At 48.0% G+C, this 18271-nt stretch overlaps 1 protein-coding gene across 6 annotated transcripts in view; it reads right to left on the minus strand.

Annotated features, from left to right (window-relative positions):
* TRAPPC9 (trafficking protein particle complex subunit 9) overlaps window positions 1-18271 on the minus strand; it is a 570835-nt gene that overhangs the window by 501539 nt on the left and 51025 nt on the right. For all 6 annotated transcript variants that reach the window (XM_060611403.3, XM_060611405.3, XM_060611407.3 and 3 more), the window contains one exon: window positions 12185-12310. In XM_060611403.3, the coding sequence (XP_060467386.1) occupies window positions 12185-12310 (126 nt within the window). The remainder of the gene's footprint in view (window positions 1-12184; window positions 12311-18271) is intronic.

Below are 18271 nucleotides of genomic sequence, written 5' to 3' on the forward strand. Positions count from 1 at the left end.
CTGCCACCTGATTCCCAATGGGGGCCGCCCTGAGGCTCACCTCCTGTCCCTCCTACATGGGCGGTTGAAACCATGTTCCCAGAGGTAGGTGGCATTTGCTGCCTTCTGAGACTCACTTACCTTCCAAAATTCATGCTTTGTAGTTGTTTTGGCCCCAAAGGATTTCCCCCTTACTTTTTTGCTATGCATCTTGAAAAGATGGGGGGAAAACTTTACCTTTTTTTTTCTAATATTTATTTAATTGGGGCAGAGCGCAAGTGGGGGAGGGACAGAGAGAAGGGGACAGAGGATCTGAAGCGGGCTCTGCGCTGAGAGGCTGACAGCAGTGAGCCCGATATGGGGCTCAAACTCACGAACTGCGAGATCCTGACCTGAGCCGAAGTTGGACGCTCAACTGACTGAGCCACCCAGGTGCCCCGAAAAGTTTCATCTCTTAATCAGCATATTTAAAAAACACATGCAAAGAGGGCTTTTGAGAGTTTCTACACCATGATATTGCCCAAACAGAAAATACACTAGTTTTCCTCTAAACATACATATCTGAATTTTTCTTTAACTACTAACGGACATTTTTTAATTAAAAAATAATTAAGGGATGGGGCGCCTGGGTGGCTCAGTCGGTGAAGCGTCCAACATCAGCTCAGGTCATGATCTCACGGTCCATGAGTTCGAGCCCCGTGTCGGGCTCTGTGCTGACAGCTCAGAGCCTAGAGCCTACTTCAGATTCTGTGTCTCCCTCTCTCTCTGACCCTCCCCCATTCATGCTCTGTCTCTCTCTGTCTCAAAAATAAATAAACATTAAAAAAAAATTTTTTTTTTAAATAATTAAGGGGGCGCCCAGGTGGCTCAGTCAGTTAAGCATCCGACTCTTGATTTTGGCTCAGGTCATGATCTCACAGTTCATGAGACTGAGCCCCACACCTGGCTCTGTGCTGACAGTGTGGAGCCTGCTGGGGATTCTCTCTCTCTCCCTCTCTCTCTGCCACTCACTCACGTACTCGCTCTCTGTCTCAAAAATAAATAAATGAACTTTAAAGCAACTAAAATAAAATAAAAATAGATAGTTAAGGCCTGCCATAGACACATGAAAAAATGCTCAACATCACTCAGTATCAGGGAAATGCAAACCAGACCCACAACGAAATATCACCTCACACCTGTCAGAACGGCTAAAATCAAAAAGGCAAAAAATGACAACCGTTGGCAAGACCGTCAACAAAAAGAAACCCTTGTGCACTCTTGGTGGGATTGGAAACGGGTGCAGCCACTGTGGAAAACAGCATGGAGACTCCTCAAAGACCTGAAACAGGGGCGCCTGGGTGGCTCAGTCGGTTAAGCGTCCAACTTTGGCTCAGGTCATGATCTCGCGGTTGGTGAGTTTGAGCCCCTCATCGGGCTCCGTGCTGACAGCATGGAGCCTGGCTTCAGATCCTCCTTCCCCCCTCTCTGCCCTTCCCCTGCTCATGCACGCGTGCGCTCTCTCTCTCAAAAATAAACATTTTTTTAAAAATTAAAAATAGAAATACCATATGATCAAATAGTTCCACCCCTGGCTTTTATCCAAAGAAAACAAAAACATTAATTTAAAGATAGATGCAGCAAAAAAATAAAAAATAAATAAAAAGTAAAAAAATAAAGATAGATGCACCCCTCTACTTACTGTAGCACTATTTATAGTAGCCAAGAGATGGACACAACCTAAGGGTCCACTGATAGACACTCATGGATAAGCATAGCGTGTGGATGGTGGGTAAGGAAGATACGGACATATATACGCACATACACAACAGAATATTACTCGGCCATAAAAAAGAGATGGGATTGTGCCACTGCAACAATATGGATGGACCTAGAAGGTATTATGCTGAGAGAAATAAGTCAGTCAGAGAAAGACAGATACCATAGGTTTCCACTCATTTGTGGAACTTGAGAAACTGAACAGAAGACCATGGGGGAGGGGAAGGGAAAAAAGAAAGTTACAGAGAGGGAGGGAGGCAAACCACAAGAGCCTCATGGATACTGAGAACAAACTCAGAGGGTGGATGGGGAGGAGGGAGACGGGAAGTGGGGGCTGGGCATTGAGGAGGGCGCTTGTTGGGATGAGCACTGGGTGTTGCATGGAAACCAATTTGACAATAAGTTATATTTAAAAAAAAAAAGACTGGAGTTTCAATGACAGAAATGATAATACTAATTCACTCATATTATAAAGTACGTCTTCACGTTCAGCGAGCAACATGGCGGGGTCCTCAGGGACGAAGGATTTTATGAAAACGCTCAGCTCGGGGACAGGCGTCCTTGGTGAGCGCCACAGCCACGCAATCCGGCTCACTCGTGCCACCTGACTGGGATGCTCCAAAGGCGCCTCAACCTCCACCGGCGCAGAGCCGTCCCCACGGTCCTCCTCCCACAGCTGTCCTCCCTGGGGCCCCTGGCCGCCTGCCCCCACTGGCACACACACCTCCCCACCCCCCCGCCCAGAGCTCAGCATCGTCCTCGCACCCCCAGCTCCCTCACAGCCTGTGATCAGGGACCACTTCCTATCAAGCGTACCTCCCCTGACAGTCGTTCGCCAACACGCAGCCTGAAACGGGCACCGTGCCGCGCACTGCACGCGCGTTAGCTCGCTGACACTTCACGACAGGCCCGGGGCGTCAAGGCATTAGCAGTCCAACCGATTAGAGAAATTCTGTTTCCTCAAGTGAGCCGTCCAGGTCACACAGCTCCTAGGTGGCTGAGCTAGGATGAAGCCCCAGTTGACAGCCAAACCTCAAAGCCACCTCCTCTAAGTCACCCTGTCACCCCCTGCCCAGCCTTCCACAGGTTTCCAAGCATGGACACGCAAAGAATGATCCTTCACAGCACAGTAGGCCCTGGCTTAAAGTCCTCAGGCTGTACACGGGAGGCTGCACACAGCCCACAAAGCCTGTGGCGGTCGGCTTCCTGTCACCTCCCCCGTGCGCCTCCCGCACGCCTGTCCGGCCGGCTCTGTGTGCCTCAGACCCTAAGCGCCCACCCTCCCTCCCACCTTGGGGCTCCCCGCTTGCTAATCCTCTGGCCTAGAATTCAAATTCTGTAGAACCCTGGACTCCCGCGCAGGAGTACCGTACCACGTAAATCTCAATCACACAGTGGACTCCACGGTCACCCTCTTTGACACGGACCCAGGGTCAGCTCTCAGAAAAAGGCTTTCGTGGGAGGAACCCAGATCTCGTTCTTTATGTGACTTCTACCCATTGAGCCGTAGTCAGCGCTCGTGGCTCTGTTTCAACAGATGACTGGCAAAATATTTAGTAAGCTCACCTCAGCAGGCCATGACAAGCATATTAGAAAATATCAAAGTGGCTGTGCCTACAACTGCAGCCAACCAACACGGCCACGGGGGAGAGAGCCCTCGTTCTCACAAGTGCCGTTCGATCATTTACACCTGGAGGTGTTTAATAAACACAAGTGCTGATCAGTCAAGCTTCCGAACGTGACCCTCTTCAAAGACATACGAATCAGGTTTCAAGTACAGCACTCTTACCAGAAATTTATTTTGGAACAGATAGCCCTAAGCTACTCTATGCATCTGACTCAAAGCATCTGACTAAATTCACCCAAAGGATTAAGGTGAATCCATCCTGAATACGCTCCCAGTAGGACCCACACAGTGCCCCACCCAAGGGTCTGATTTCTCGCCATCACATTATGTGCTCGGGTAGCTTAACCTGAGTCTGGGTTTCTCGTTTATAAAATGGGGGGAAAGAGGCAATTGCGAATACATTCATTTAACAAATATAGATCTGGCACTTACTGTGAATAAAATCCTAGGAATACACAGATAAATGCCCTCAGGAAGCTCAGCCTTTCCATTTACAATAGCATTGAAAAGAATAAAATAATGAAATAAATTTAACGAAAATGCATAAGACCTGTACACTGAAAACAACAAAATACCACTGAAAGAAATTTTTAAAGACCTAAACATATGGAAGACACCTCATGTTCATGGGATGGAAGGCAATATAAAGACGTCAAAACTCCCCGAAGTGATCTACAGATTCATCCCGATCCCTATCAAAATGCCAGCTGGCTTCGTTGGAGAAACTGGCACGCTGACCCCAAAATTCACACAGAAGTTCGAGGGACCCAGAATAGCTGAAACAATCTTGAAAAGGAAGAGCAAAGATAGAGGACTCACACTTCCCCACTTCAAAACTGACTACACAGCTACTGTGATCAAGTCAGTATGGCACTGGTACAGATGGACATATAAATCAGTAGAATAGAATCTAAAATCCAGAAAAAACCTCACACTTACAGTCATTTTTCCACAAGGGGCCAAGACCAATCAGTGGGAGAAGGATGTGTAGTCCACAGAGGGCGCTGGGACAACTGGGTGTCTACCTGCCACAGAAGGAGTCTGAGCCCAACTGTGTACCATCAAAATTAACTCAAAATGGACTCACCGACCTAAATGTAAAAACTAAACCCATAAACTTCCCAGAAGGAAACAGTAAATCTGTGTGACATTGGATCAGGCTACGTTTTCCTAGACGCAACACCAAGAGCATGAGTGACAAAACAAGCAACAGGTAAACTGACTTCATTAAAATTAACATCCATCCTGCAAAGGACATCATCAGCAAAGTGAAATGACAATCCACAGCAAGGGAGAAGACTTGTGCCAAGTGTCTATCTGATAAGAGACTAGTATCCGGGATATAGAACGAGCTCTTACAAGTGAATAATAAAAAGAAAACAAAACCCAATTTCCCAAAAACTGGCAAAGAATTTACACACACATACAAACAGCCCATCAGTACACGAAAAGATGCTCAACGTCATTAGCCATCAGGGAAATGCAAACCAGTGACACAACACTACACACCCAGCAGGACGGTTATAACCAAAAAATGGACAATAACAAGCATCAGCACGGATGTGAAGACAATGCCGGTGGACACGTACAATGGGGCAGCTGCTTTGGAAAACTGTCTGGTGATTCCTCAGAAGGTTAAACACAGAGTCGCTGGATGACCCAGCAACTCCTCCTTGGCATATACACCCAACGGAACTGAAGGCACATGTCCTCATGAAAACTTGCACATCAGTGTTCATAGCGGCATTCTTGATAACAGCCAAAGATGGAAACAACCCAATTTCCATCGACTGATGAATGAATAATCAAAATGGGGCCTATCCACACTGTGGGAGACTATCCAGCCCTGAAACAAGAAGGAAGCACAGGTTCCTGCTACAACATGGATGAACCTTGAACACGTTATGCTCAGGGACCCAGCCAGACACACAAAGACCAATACTATCCTTTTAGGTGAGAAGTACGTAAGCGTTCATTGTACGACTCTCATAACTTTTCCAAAGGTTTAAAATCTTTCAGAATAAAATGCATTACACATTAAAAACACAAAGTAGGGGCATCTGGGGTGGCTGGTCAGTTAGGCATCGGACTCTTGATTTTGGCTCGGGTCACGACCTCACAGTTCGCAAGATGGAAGCCTGTGTGGGGCTCTGTGTTGACAGCACGGAGCCTGCTTGAGATTCTCTCTTCCTCTGTCTCTGTGTCTTCCCCATTTGCATGTGCTCGCTCTCTCTCTCTCTCTCTCTCTCTCTCTCAAAATAAATAAATAAACCTTAACAATACAAAGTAATTTCTCACAGGAGGGTTTTAAGGATTAAAGGCAGAAGCACGCGTAAAGCTCTCAGCATGATGCCGTGCACGTCCGCACATGGTCACTGCTGTCACTGCCACTGGAGGAGGGGTGCCAACGCCCACGAGCACTGCATTCGTCACCGCTGTCTCACGTCTACCGTCCAACAGACGTTAGCGGGGCCTGCCCTCTGACAAGCGTGCATGGCCCAGCGACCACGGAGATGACTAAGACAGTCCCTGCGCTGGACTCCGCAGGCATTGCCAAACTTTCTTAGTAGAGATTTAGCACTTTAATGGCGGCTCCATTTTTAAGCAACTACCAGGGCAAGTAGCTTCGAATTTTGAAGAGCCATTCTGTTTATGCATTTACTTACATTCTGCCCCATTCTAAAAAAAAAACAAAAAAAACTAAATCAACTTTTTAAACACAACTTAGCAACAATAACAACAAAAAGACAAAAGCAGGGCGAAGAGAAAGTGAGGGGTGCACAGTTAAATGAAACCAGGGGAGGTAAATCATCATGCGGGCCACGACGTGTGTACCGTGATTCAAAGCGGACAACAGATTCTGACAGCTGACGCGGAAGAGACAGCTACAAGAGCCCGGCGCCCACGACACAAAGATCTGTGTCAGCTGCCGGCCCGTCCCCACGCGGCAAACTCTGTCACAGCCTTCTCACCTCGGAGCGCCATTCTCAGTGCCCCCGAGTTAAATGCAACCGCGTGCGAGGCACCGTCTCTGTCTCTGACTCTCCCCCGGTGTCAGCCCTCGCCCTGTGTCCTCACTTCACTGGGCTCCCACGCCAACGAGTGAAGCCGACCCCGTGGCCTGGAGGGCGGCTCCTCCCCTGGAGCCCAGTTGGCGGCAGGGCTCCCCCACCCCCGGTCTGCTCTGCTCCCTTCTCCGCAGCCTTGACTTCTCACCAAGACATTTCCTCCTGTGCCTGCTGCCCACAAAACCCCCTGCCATATCCAAGAACGCCGTGCCGTATCATGTTCAATCAGAAATTTCTCCGTTCCCTCTCACCTTTCCCTTCTCCAGGAAGGAACTCGACTTTCCTCCCTCCCCACGCAACCATTTCTTTTCCTTGCGAGAGCTGTGAATCCCGCACGTGCCATCCGGAAAGCCGGGTGCCCTGCTGGCCAGGACTGACACGTCTCGGCCTCACCTAGGCTGTATCTCTACACTTTCCCCTTCTATCTTAAAAAGCCTCTCCTGAATCTCCCCATCCCTCTGATTTGGGGCTTAATTTGACATAAAGTTCTGAGGTTACAATTATCATGTGCATATCTGCCCACTTTTACTGGGTTTCCTTAGCAACAGCTTCATTAAGGAACTGCAGCCAGACGTTTAAAGAGGCTGTTCTATCTGAACGGAGTAGCCTGCACAAAATTCAAATGGCTCTGAGGAAAAAACTAACCAGAGACAAAGCGGTCGCGGATCATGAGCCAAAATGTTCTTCAAGCGGCCCAGAATCATTCCTGAGCATCAGGTCTATGGCAGGCATCAGTGCTGGGATGACTGCACACTGGTCCCACAGTAGGCTCGCCAATCTGGTAAGCTGCTGGGCTTTCTCCAAGTTTCTCAAACAATTTCTTACTACCACTTTCTCTTCTTGTCACCATTTTCTACTAATTAAGAAATTAATTTCAGCCACCTGGGTTGTCCGGGGAAAGCTCCGCGATGCAGTTCACGGACCTCAGACTTCAGAGTCACAACCAGCTACATTTAAATACCGGTGGTGGTGTTTACGAGGCAATCCCGGCACGGGCACGCAGCCAACTGGTGTCCTCAACTTGCTCTTGCCTACAACTGGCTACGGTAAACTACTTCGCAAAGTTGCTATGATGACACGGTCAACATCTCTTCACGCCTAGTTCAGGGCCCGTAATAAGCTGGCTGCGTAATTAGTATCAGGTATACTCAGGGAGTTTCAGTTTACCTGATGATGGGGATGCTCTCCCTCTCCCTTGTCCCCACCTGGTGACAGAACTTCTGTCGCTGGGATCAACGCCACCAGAGCAGCCTGGCGAGAACATTGCCCAGCTCTGCATGATGAAGCACGTCCTTTTCCACTGTAGAACCACTCACGGTCGGTAGCCATTTATTTTGTGTGTCTCCTGCCTGCTTCCCCCCTAGACTCTACACCCAAGCGGTACAGTAAGCCCAACCATGCCTGTCCTGTCACCCACTAAATATTCTAGGGCTCGCAGATGGCAACACGGCACCTGGCCTCTGCTAGGGAAGGTCGTGTGAAGGAAAGTGTCAGCAAGCATGCTTTCTAGAGGCCCCTTCACCGCTGAGCTTGGGATCTGACTCTGGACACGTTACATAACCCTCCTCTAGCCTGAGGCTCCTCTTGAATAAATAGGAATAACTACACTTAAGTACCCAGGGTTATGAGAACTAGTAACAAATTCACAACTTAGGAAAGAGCCTCAACAAACATGAGCTGCCTTTATTGCTCCGATCCACGACCGATGGGGCAGACACATATACAGAACGCTTTCTATGCGCCGAGCGGTATGTTGAAAGCACTCGCCGTGTATTACAGTAACGTAATGTACACTTACAACAAACCCGGGAAGAAGCGAACAGTATCCTTCCCGTCTACAGACTCACAAACAGGCTATGGGAGGTCACACGTTAGTCCAGGGTCCCGCGGCAAGGAAAACAACGGCAGGAACCCAGGTCTGGGGTGCCAGGACTGGCAGCCCTTCCCTGACTGCTACCATTTGCCTATGACGCCCACGCATCCAAGACACAAGTTTACAGTCATTACATGAAGTGTGTGCTACCATTCGCTATGGGACAATTATCGCAAACCCCTTTCACAAACAACGTAAGAAATGACACGTCCCTGGACCCCAACACGAGGAATCCTGCAGAAACCCTCCCCAGCACCACTAGATTCAAGCATGTTTCTTATCTGTTTCTATGCCTGCACAGGGCTTCTTAAAGCAGAAAGTACCTACGAGACTCGTTACCTCCATTCCTTTCAAAACTTCCACAGTGGCCAAAACCACCGCCAGGAATAAATACAACTCATCAGTTCTACAATGGCACCCATGTGATCAAGAACTGAAAGCCTGTTCCATTTCAGAAAAACCCGGGACCCTTTCTTTTCTTGTTATTCTAGAGTCCCAGCAGAGCTCATTATTTTGCTGCCCCGGCAAGCACACATGGAGAGGCGTCAACTGTGGCAAAGTGTCGTGTTGGGGGAAACTGAAAGGGCCGCGCCCCAGAGCACCTCACGGCACTCACCCCAACCCGCGTGTCTCTGCTGACCTCTGGTGCTGTCCCTGAGGACCGAGCCAAGGGGCAGAGGGCCGTTCCACCAGCAGCAACTTCCCACGCATCGTCAGCAACAACACTTTATTTTACGAAAGATGTGTACTCCTACGGCCACCTGCAAAGACGGCGTCCCGGCAAGCCAGAATCGCCGGCATTCATCCGCGAGGCAGCTCCGGCCACACGGCCAGCGAGCGAGCATTAAGGCCTCCGGGGGCCTCCCCCGACCCTGCCCCCGGCACCCAGCCTGCGGTCCCATGGCTTCAGGTCTTCTGGTGACCGCTGGAAAGCGCAGCCCACCCTCCACTCTGCCCCCCCCCCCCGAGGTGACAGCAGCAGGGCGGCTGCAGGGCAGACACCACGACGCTCCCGGACACGGCGCAGCAACTCTACACCGAGCCCCCCAACCACCGCGAGGGTCTGCTCCCCCGTCGCGTCACAAAGGAAGATACTGAAACAGAGCGATTCTGCGGAAGGTTGCACAGCGAACCAGGGGCAAAGCCAGGACTGAGCCCAAGGCTGTCTGACCGCCCTCCACTCCTGCACGACTCCTCAGCGTGAATTCCCACGAGGGCCCCCACCCCCCTGATGAGCCCGTGTCTCCACACTCACTCCGGACCCACGACAAGGTCTGGCCCCGGCCTGCCTCCTGAGCGTCTCCCCTCTGCGGTCCCTCAGGAACAAAATCCCTCGGGCCAGGAGCGACCGCCACTCAACAGCTCGGAGTCTCTGGGGTGCCGTTTCCCTGACACCAAATGGCCCCAAACAAAGTGGTGGGATTTTTCTTCTTCTGGTTTGTCTGTACTGGGTTTACTGGCTCTCCTCTGTTCCTGTCTCTCCCTTCCGTGTCAGGCCTACAGCTGCTGCTTCTTACTTGTTCCAGCAGCCTCCGTCTACGCCTGAGCTAAGAAATCACTGCGCGGGGTGCCTGTGGGACTCAGTCGGTAGAGCAGGAGACTCTTGATCTCAAGGTCGTGAGTTCAAGCCTGACACTGGGTGTGGAGCCTACTTTAAAAAAAAAAAAAAAAAAAAAAAAAAGAGCCCTGATGCCTATTCTTGTTCAAAACATAAACTGATTCTAGTCTCTCTCCCCCTCCCACCCCCGAGCCTCCCCCTCCCCCTCGCCTGAGCCTCAGCCCACACATCTAACAGGCTTCCCGTCACACCCACGGCCGGGTCTGTCACCTCTGCTCCAAAGCACCCTCCACAGCCCCCCTCTCAGAGCACAGGGCGACCTCGCAGCCACAGCCTGGGTGGCGTCCAGCCGACCCTCACGCAGTCCTCACCACTCCCTTTTCACCACCCATGCGTGTCGGCTGTCCCGCCTCTCAGCTGGGAGCATCAGAACTGCTCACCAGGCCTGCCCACAGCACTCTTCCCCACCTGAGACAAGGGGATCCTGTCATTCCCATGCCTCCAAGCCCTTTCCTTTAAAACCCACTGTCAGGGGCGGGTGGGAAGCTCAGTCGGACGAGCGTCCGACTTCGGCTCAGGTCATGATCTCGCATTTATGGAATCGAGCCCCGCGTCGAGCTCTGTGCCGACAGCTCGGTGCCTGGAGCCTGCTTCGGATTCTGTGTCTCCCTCTCTCTCTTCCCCTCCTCCACTCATGCTTTCACTGTCTCTCTCTCTCAAAAGTAAATAAATACTAAATAAATAAACATTAAAAAAAATTTTAGGGGTGCCTGGGTGGCTCAGTCAGTTGAGTGTCCGACTTCGGCTCAGGTCATGATCTCACAGCTTGTGAGTTCGAGCCCCGCGTCGAGCTCTGTGCTGACAGCTCGGAGCCTGGAACCTGCTTCCAGTTCTGTGCCTCCTTCTTTCTGCCCCTCCCCTGCTCACTTGCTCTCTCTGGCTCTCTCAAAAACTAAATAAACATTAAAAAAAAATTTTTTTTTTAAATAAATAAAACCCACTGTTGGCAGAATACACTTCAAACCCTTCACCTGGCCAGAAAGACCTCCAGTTCTGACTGGGACCCCCTCCCTCAAGCTCCCTCTCCAGCCTGTCTCCATCTGGCCTGGTTCCTTCCAGGGAACATGCCGTCTCAGATTTCAGACTCACTCCTGCTGAGCCATCCTCCTGGAATGCTCCGTCCCCCCTCCTCCTCTCCTGGCTATCTCCTATCCAGCTTTCCCGCCCCAGCTTGAACCTCCCTGCCCCAGATGGCCCCTGACCCCACACCCTCCACCACCACCAAACTAGCTCAAATCGATTTGCCACACTCCCTTGTCCCCTGTTTTTCAGTCACCCCACCACCGGAGGTCCACCTTTGCCATGAGGCTGTCAGCTCGAGGAGGGCAGAACCTGCCTTCTCCCCACCCCTCCCCCGCCCAGCACGGCCTGTGCTCAGCAAAGAGCTTTGCCACTAGTTACCTGTGTCCCACTCCCAGCCATAGGTCCTTATAGAAGCTGCTGCACTTTGGGACTGGGTGGCCCCATCCATACAAATCCAAGTTAAATGAGCTAAATGTCTCCAATCTTTCTAGACTACCAACTTTGTGACTTTGCATTAGCAACCTACAACTAAATGTTCTAATGACTTCGTTTTATTAAAATCATATCCAGATGCAGACTGAGTGGTATTTCTTGAGTGCCTACTGTGTACCATGAGCTGTCCAAAGAACTTTCCCAGACTTTGTGTTTTAGAAACCAGCCCGGGTTACAAATGGCAGTCGTGCCACAAGTGACCAGAGTGAAGCAACAGGCAGAGCTGGACCAAGGTCACGAAGCTGGCGAGAGACAGAGTGGTTTCTCTACTCAAGAAAAATTGTGAAGGGCAGAAAACTCTGAATGTGGGGGGCACCTGGGTGGCTCAGTCGACTGAGTGTCCAACTCTTGATTTTGGCTAATGTCATGGGACTGACCCCCACATTGGGCTCCATACTGAGCATGGGTCCCTCTTGGTATTCTCTCTCTCCCTCTCTCCCTCCCTCTCTCTCCTTCTCTCCCTCCCTCCCTCTCTCTCCCTCTCTCTCCCTCTCTCTCCCTCTCTCTCCCTCTCCCCCTCTCCCCTGCTCACATGTGCTCTCTCTCTAAAATTTAAGAAAAAGAAAAGAAAAATCAGAATCCTGAAAGTAAAGTATCATAACGTAAAGCAGTATTTAGGACACCGAGTTCTGGCTGCAGACTTCACACCACACTGAGTCCTAGCAGCAGGGTCACAACGGGGTCCAGGAGAGCTGCACTAACCCTTCCACGCACCGCACCCGCCTGTCGGGAGGACGTGCACCCACCTGTCGAAGATTAATGTAAACCGCGTTCTGGAGAAATTCTGAAGCATCCATGCTCCGCTTCTGAATGGCAAGGACTCGCACAGCCTTGACACACGCTTCTAACTCAATCACTCCGGCATTCTTGTACTGTAGGGCACAAAGGAGGATCCTCATCAAAAAAGAAGATTTTCTACCGTATCGCAAAGCCTATATATCACGGGGAACTCGGGGACCCTTCAGGGCACCTCCCCAAGTTCCAGGACCTAACAGTCCCTCCCAAGGGGGGCGGGTGGAGAGCAGAGAGGGAGGACTGTGTTGGGGGAAGTCTTATCACGCCACACTGTGTGGCTCGGAGCCTGGAGCAGGCTGCTGAGTGGCCCCTGGACCCCGACCCAGTGCCCTCCCTCCAGCACCCTTTGCCCCGCCAAGGCTGCACCACAGAAACTCTGCACACTAGCTGTCGGCCTGTTTTCTTTTCCACTCCAACCGGTTTTGTTTTCTTTCTAAGCATCCCGAGCTGGAGTGATTTTCAATGGCGGTATCTGTAGAAACTTGCAGTTGAAGAAAAGTTTAACAGAGATAAATCCATGTACACCAGGGCCTAAAGACCGCCCGGGGGGAGGAGGTCCCTCACAGATACTCCTACAGAGGCATCAAACACTGGAGTCCCCCCTTTCCATCAACAAGTATTTACCGAGACCCCCATGGGCCCAGCAGGCAGAAATGCTCGGGAGAATGCAGTCTGTCCACCTACCAATTGTTACAAAGGTCACGTTTCTTACTAAAAGTATTTTTATAAGGTAGAAAAAGAAAGTGCTGTGCTGTTAGGGCAGCCTCCTTCTTCCCTCTTTTCAAGTATGTAACACGTACGCAATTCATGGCACGGGACAAAAACCACCATGCCCAATCATGAGGAGAAACTCTGCTTCCCTAACTGGCAACACTGAAGTCAGAAATCACCAATTTTTACATACCATTTAACAGCACAACAATAAACTCACAGAAGGACTTTATTCCACTGAAATTAAATGACTTCTTTTCCTTCAAATCCCTTGAAACAACTTCCATGTAAGTGGCAATAAAAGCCAACTCCATTTTTTTCACATGTTTATGTTACACTTACATATTTTTAATTATATTATAAAGATTTAAACTGCAATCATAAAAAATTGCTCTTATATCAGTAGAAAGGTATCCACAATCAGCAGGGATTAGGTAAAGAATGGACCATTACTAAAAACCTCCATACCTGCTCTCTATAAGCATTCTCCAGGAACAAAAATTCTGGGATGCAGGGACCAAGCCCCGTTCTCACTACTGAGTCCTTACTAAGGACTGTCCTACCAGCACAGATCCCAGCATAGCATTGTATAATCAATAGTTCAGGAATAAATGAGGGAACTCTCTCATTCAATTCTAAAACAAAAACCCTAAAATAAATATTATCCTTGTTAGGTTCTAAAATGAGACTTAAAAAAGTAAAGTTTCGGGGCGCCTGGGTGGCTCGGTTGGTTAAGCGTCTGACTTCGGCTCAGGTCATGATCTCACGGTCCGTGAGTTCGAGCCCCGCGTCGGGCTCTGTGCTGACAGCTCAGAGCCTGGAGCCTGTTTCAGATTCTGTGTCTCCCTCTCTCTCTGCTCCTCCCCTGTTCATGCTCTGTCTCTCTCTGTCTCAAAAATAAATAAACGTTAAAAAAAAAAAAAAAAATTTTTTTTTAAAAAAAGTAAAGTTTCTTGGGGCACCTGCGTGGCTCAGTCAGTTGAGCATCTGGCTTCGACTCGGGTCATGATCTCACAGTTTGTGAATTCAAGCCCCACGTCGGGCTCTGTGCTGACAGCTCGGAGCCTGGAGCCTGTTTTGAATTCTGTGTGTCTCCCTCTCTCTCTGCTCCTCCCCCGCTCATGCTCTGTCTCTCTCTCTCTCTCTCTCTCAAAAATAAACAAACATTTAAAAAAATTAAAAAAAAAAAAAAAAGGAAAGTTTCTTGCCCAAGGTTACAAAGCGAGTATCTGGTGGAGACAGGGTTTGAATTGCATCCATCTGACTCCAGAACTAATATGAAGCAAACATGCCATTAGGAACCAAGTGACCTACCAGGGTCGGGCCTGGTTAGTACTTGGATAGGAACCAAGTGACCTTCACTTGAGAGGCCACAGGAACATAGCTAAAGGTAGGTGAACACCGAGAACTCTGCCCGACACCATAGCTCAAGCGTGGAGGGTCCTCTGCCTCCCAATCCAGCCGTCACTGTGTGACTTCAATCGAGTCACGTACCCTCTCTGGGCTTTAGTCTCTCACCTATGAAAAAGTATGAGGCTATATGCTCTCTAAAGTTCCTTCCAACTATAAATATGACGACACCAATGTCTCGGGAGAATGTCTATGTCTCCATTTCATTTCTTCTAATAAAAGAGAATTTCCTTGGCCACAAATCAGAAATCTAATAAAAAATCATTTGTGAAGCCACCAAGAATCTGCTTACAAGATTTCACTATCACTCACAGTGAATGAAAACCAAAAGATGGGGCCTCTCCCTTGGTAAGTGAGAGGCAGCCTGACATGTGTGTTCATGTGTGTGCGTGTGCACATGTGTGTGTGCGTGTGTGCACGTGTGTACAAATCAAATACGATCAAATCAAATCTGAGAAGCATTCAGAGATTCTTATACCACTGTCGTCTCATGGCGGGGGAGGACGTAAAGGAGGAAAGACAAGGAGCTACGAGGAAAACGAGGCAAATGAACAGAACTACAACCAGAGAAAGGAAGATATCCACTTGCTCTGTCTGTCTGCATCACATACACAATATTAGGAACGGGCTTCTCCCCAGACGTCTCGTTGAGCACGTACTCAACCGAGGAAGGACAGACGATGACCGTTTTTTTATTGAGCAATACAAACAGGTCTGCCCCGGTAGTAGGCATTTTACACATATATTGTTTACTCTGATTAAAAACTCGATGCAGGGGTGCCTGGGGGACTCAGCCAGTTAAGCGTCTGACTCTTGATATCTATCGGCTCAGGTCATGATCTCACGGTTCACGGGATCGAGCCCCGCATTGAGCTCTGTGCTGACAGCATGGAGCCTGCTCAGGATTCTCTCGCTCCTTCTCTCTCTGCCCTTCTCCCACTATCTCACGTGCTCTCTCTCTCTTGCTCTCACTCTCTCAAAATAAATAAACATTTAAAAAAAATTTTTTTTTAATCTTGATGCAGTAGGCCTTAACCTCACCATTTGAGAGAAAAGAAACCCAGGGCTGAGAGAGCATACAAAGGAAATGAGGTCAGACGGCACAGACACAGTGGAGAGACTCAAATCCAGTTCTGTCTTACTCCAGAGGCTGCTCCTTCCACTCTGGGGACTGGAAAACTCAAGACCCACGGCCACCTGCCTCCCCTGCTGTGCCCACGGCAGACAAGTCTCTCCCACCGAGAAGTCTCGAATTCTTACTAACACAGTGCTGTGGGCAGCCACTAACTTTCCATCAGATATGGCTGGTGAAGAGCCATCCACCTGCCATGCCCGCAGGGCTCTGCCACAAAGGCAGGAGAGCCTGGTTCCTGTGCACATTCAGAGCCTTCCCTGGTCTAACCCTGGCTCCTTCTGCTTCTCTAGTCCAAAGGCAGTCACCAAACTGCTAGAATTAGTTACACGAGCCACGTGACTTCTCTCCATCTGTCTGCCCACCTACAGAACTTAGCTATGATCATTTTGATAATCTTGGAAACAAAGTTTAAAAGACAGAAAAGAAAGGAGTTTGAAAAAAGTACTTAATATTTAAGATTTTTCAACAGCCAGTTACAAAATGAATATTAAAACCTCAATCTGCCTTTCTACATTTCAGCTATAAGCAGTTCAAAAATATAATGGCAAAAAATCTCATCCACCAAATTAACAAAAACACATGCAATAACTAGAAATAAACTTAAAAACAATGCTCACGTTCTCTGTGAAGAAACCTGCAACTCTGTATTGCGGGACTTAAAATAAGATGTGTAAGTGCAGAGACATTAACATATTCTACAGAGACAGTAATTTTGCAAAGATAGGAGTTCTCCTAAAAATAATTCAAAACTTACTTTAAGCCCCATGAAAATTCCAAACTGTTTTGTGTGTGTGTGTGTGTGTGTGTGTGTGTGTGACATGAACGAAATATTTCAGGATTCTTGAGGAATTATTATTCATAATACTAGCCAAGAAAATCTAGGATGGGAGGAAGGGATTTTAAAGAAAAGAAGACACACTAGTACACGTTAAAGAAACCACAGGAGATAAAATATCATGATGCTGGAGTAAGAAAAGAAATTCATAGAAAGGAATAAAAAGCTCAGGGGCGCCTGGGTGGCTCAGTCGGTTGAGCGTCCGACTTCGGCCCAGGTCATGATCTCGCGGTCCGTGGGTTCGCGCCCTGCGTCGGGCTCTGTGCTGACAGCTCAGAGCCCGGAGCCTGTTTCGGATTCTGTGTCCCCCTCTCTCTCTGACCCTCCCCTGTTCATGCTCTGTCTCTCTCTGTCTCAAAAATAAATAAACGTTAAAAAAAAAATTAAAAAAAAAAAAAAAAGCTGAGAATTAGACTCCAATATATGTATGTATTCAGTGTAAGTGGGATTTCAAATCAGAGACAAAAAGTATGAATTCCATGAATTGTGGTGGAACAAGTAGATAGTAACCTGGAAAAAATAAATGCTATTTCTGTGTCATAATGTACACAAAATAAATTACAGGTAAGGAGATAAATATTTTAAAATGCTAACCTCATCAAATACAATACTTTCCATATACTTAACTCTGCTTATCCTCACCACAACACTTCCAGATAGGTACTATCATCATCCCCATTTTAAAGATTAAAAAAAAAAAAAAATGAGGATGGGGCTCCTGGGTGGCTCAATCAGTTAAGCATCGGACTCTTGATTTCGACTCAGGCCATGATCTCATGGTTCATGAGCTCAAGTCCCACATCAGGCTCTGCACTGACAGTGTGGAGCCTGCGTGGGATTCTCTCTCTCCCTCGCTCTCTGTCCCTCTGTCACTCGTACGTACTCTCTTTCTCAAATAAACTTTATTATAAAAAAAAAACTGAAGAAAAGAGTTCCATGTTATTGTTAAGGTATTTCTAAGCATAATACCAAAGGTAAAAACCCAAAAGGAAAAAATTTACTGTATTAGAAACCTGTTTTGACCACAAAAAGAAAAAGAAAAGCTCCTGAACAAAATGAAAGGCAAGCAACCTTAGGAAACAGATTAGTAATAGGCATCAATGAAAGAAAAGAAGCTGGTATTCACCATATATAAAGAGCTATAGCAGAGCAACAAGAAAAACACCCTAACTTAAATGGGTACAAAGGACACAAATGGGTAATTCATATAAGAAACATAAATGCTATAAAGCAAAAACTGTCCAATATCTCACTGGTAACCAAATCCAAACTAAAACAATGGGAAGTTACTTTCACCCATCACAGTGACAAATACTCTGAAAGGATACAATAGCTGGTGTTTGTGACAGAGCAGACTGTTACCCTTTTGGCACGACACTATGGCAATGTGTAAGTAAACTCTAAAAACACCATGTATGCTCTTTGACTCAAGTCCACTTCTAGGTACTATCTCCTTAAAATAAATAATAAAAAAATAAATCAGTCCAAAAAGATTTCTCTACCAGGGCGTTTATCACAGCACTGTTTACAACTGTGGCAAGGAAAACTGAAATGAACTAATATTCATAGAAGAGAATCAGTTAAATAAATCTATACCTTTTCATATCCTATTGGAGAAGGAATTTGGGGAGTAACTTGAAAGTAACTTATCACAAGTGTAAATGTCATATCCAGTGATTAAATTTCCAGAAATCTTTTTTGCTTAATTTTCAATATTTAATTTTTGTATTTTTGAGAGAGCGTGAGTGGGGGAGGGTCAGAGAGAGAGGGAGACATAGAATCCAAAGCAGGCTCCACACTATCAGTGCAAAGTCAGGCACGGGGCTCGAACCCACGAACCCTGAGATCATGACCTGGGCCGAACTTGGACGCTCAACCAACTGAGCCACACAGGAGCCCCAAATTTCCAGAAATCATAACGAAAGGGATAATCACACAAGAATATAT

Source organism: Panthera onca, chromosome F2 (genome assembly GCF_046562875.1).
Source record: "Panthera onca isolate mPanOnc1 chromosome F2, mPanOnc1 haplotype 2, whole genome shotgun sequence".
NCBI classification, from domain to species: domain Eukaryota; kingdom Metazoa; phylum Chordata; class Mammalia; order Carnivora; family Felidae; genus Panthera; species Panthera onca.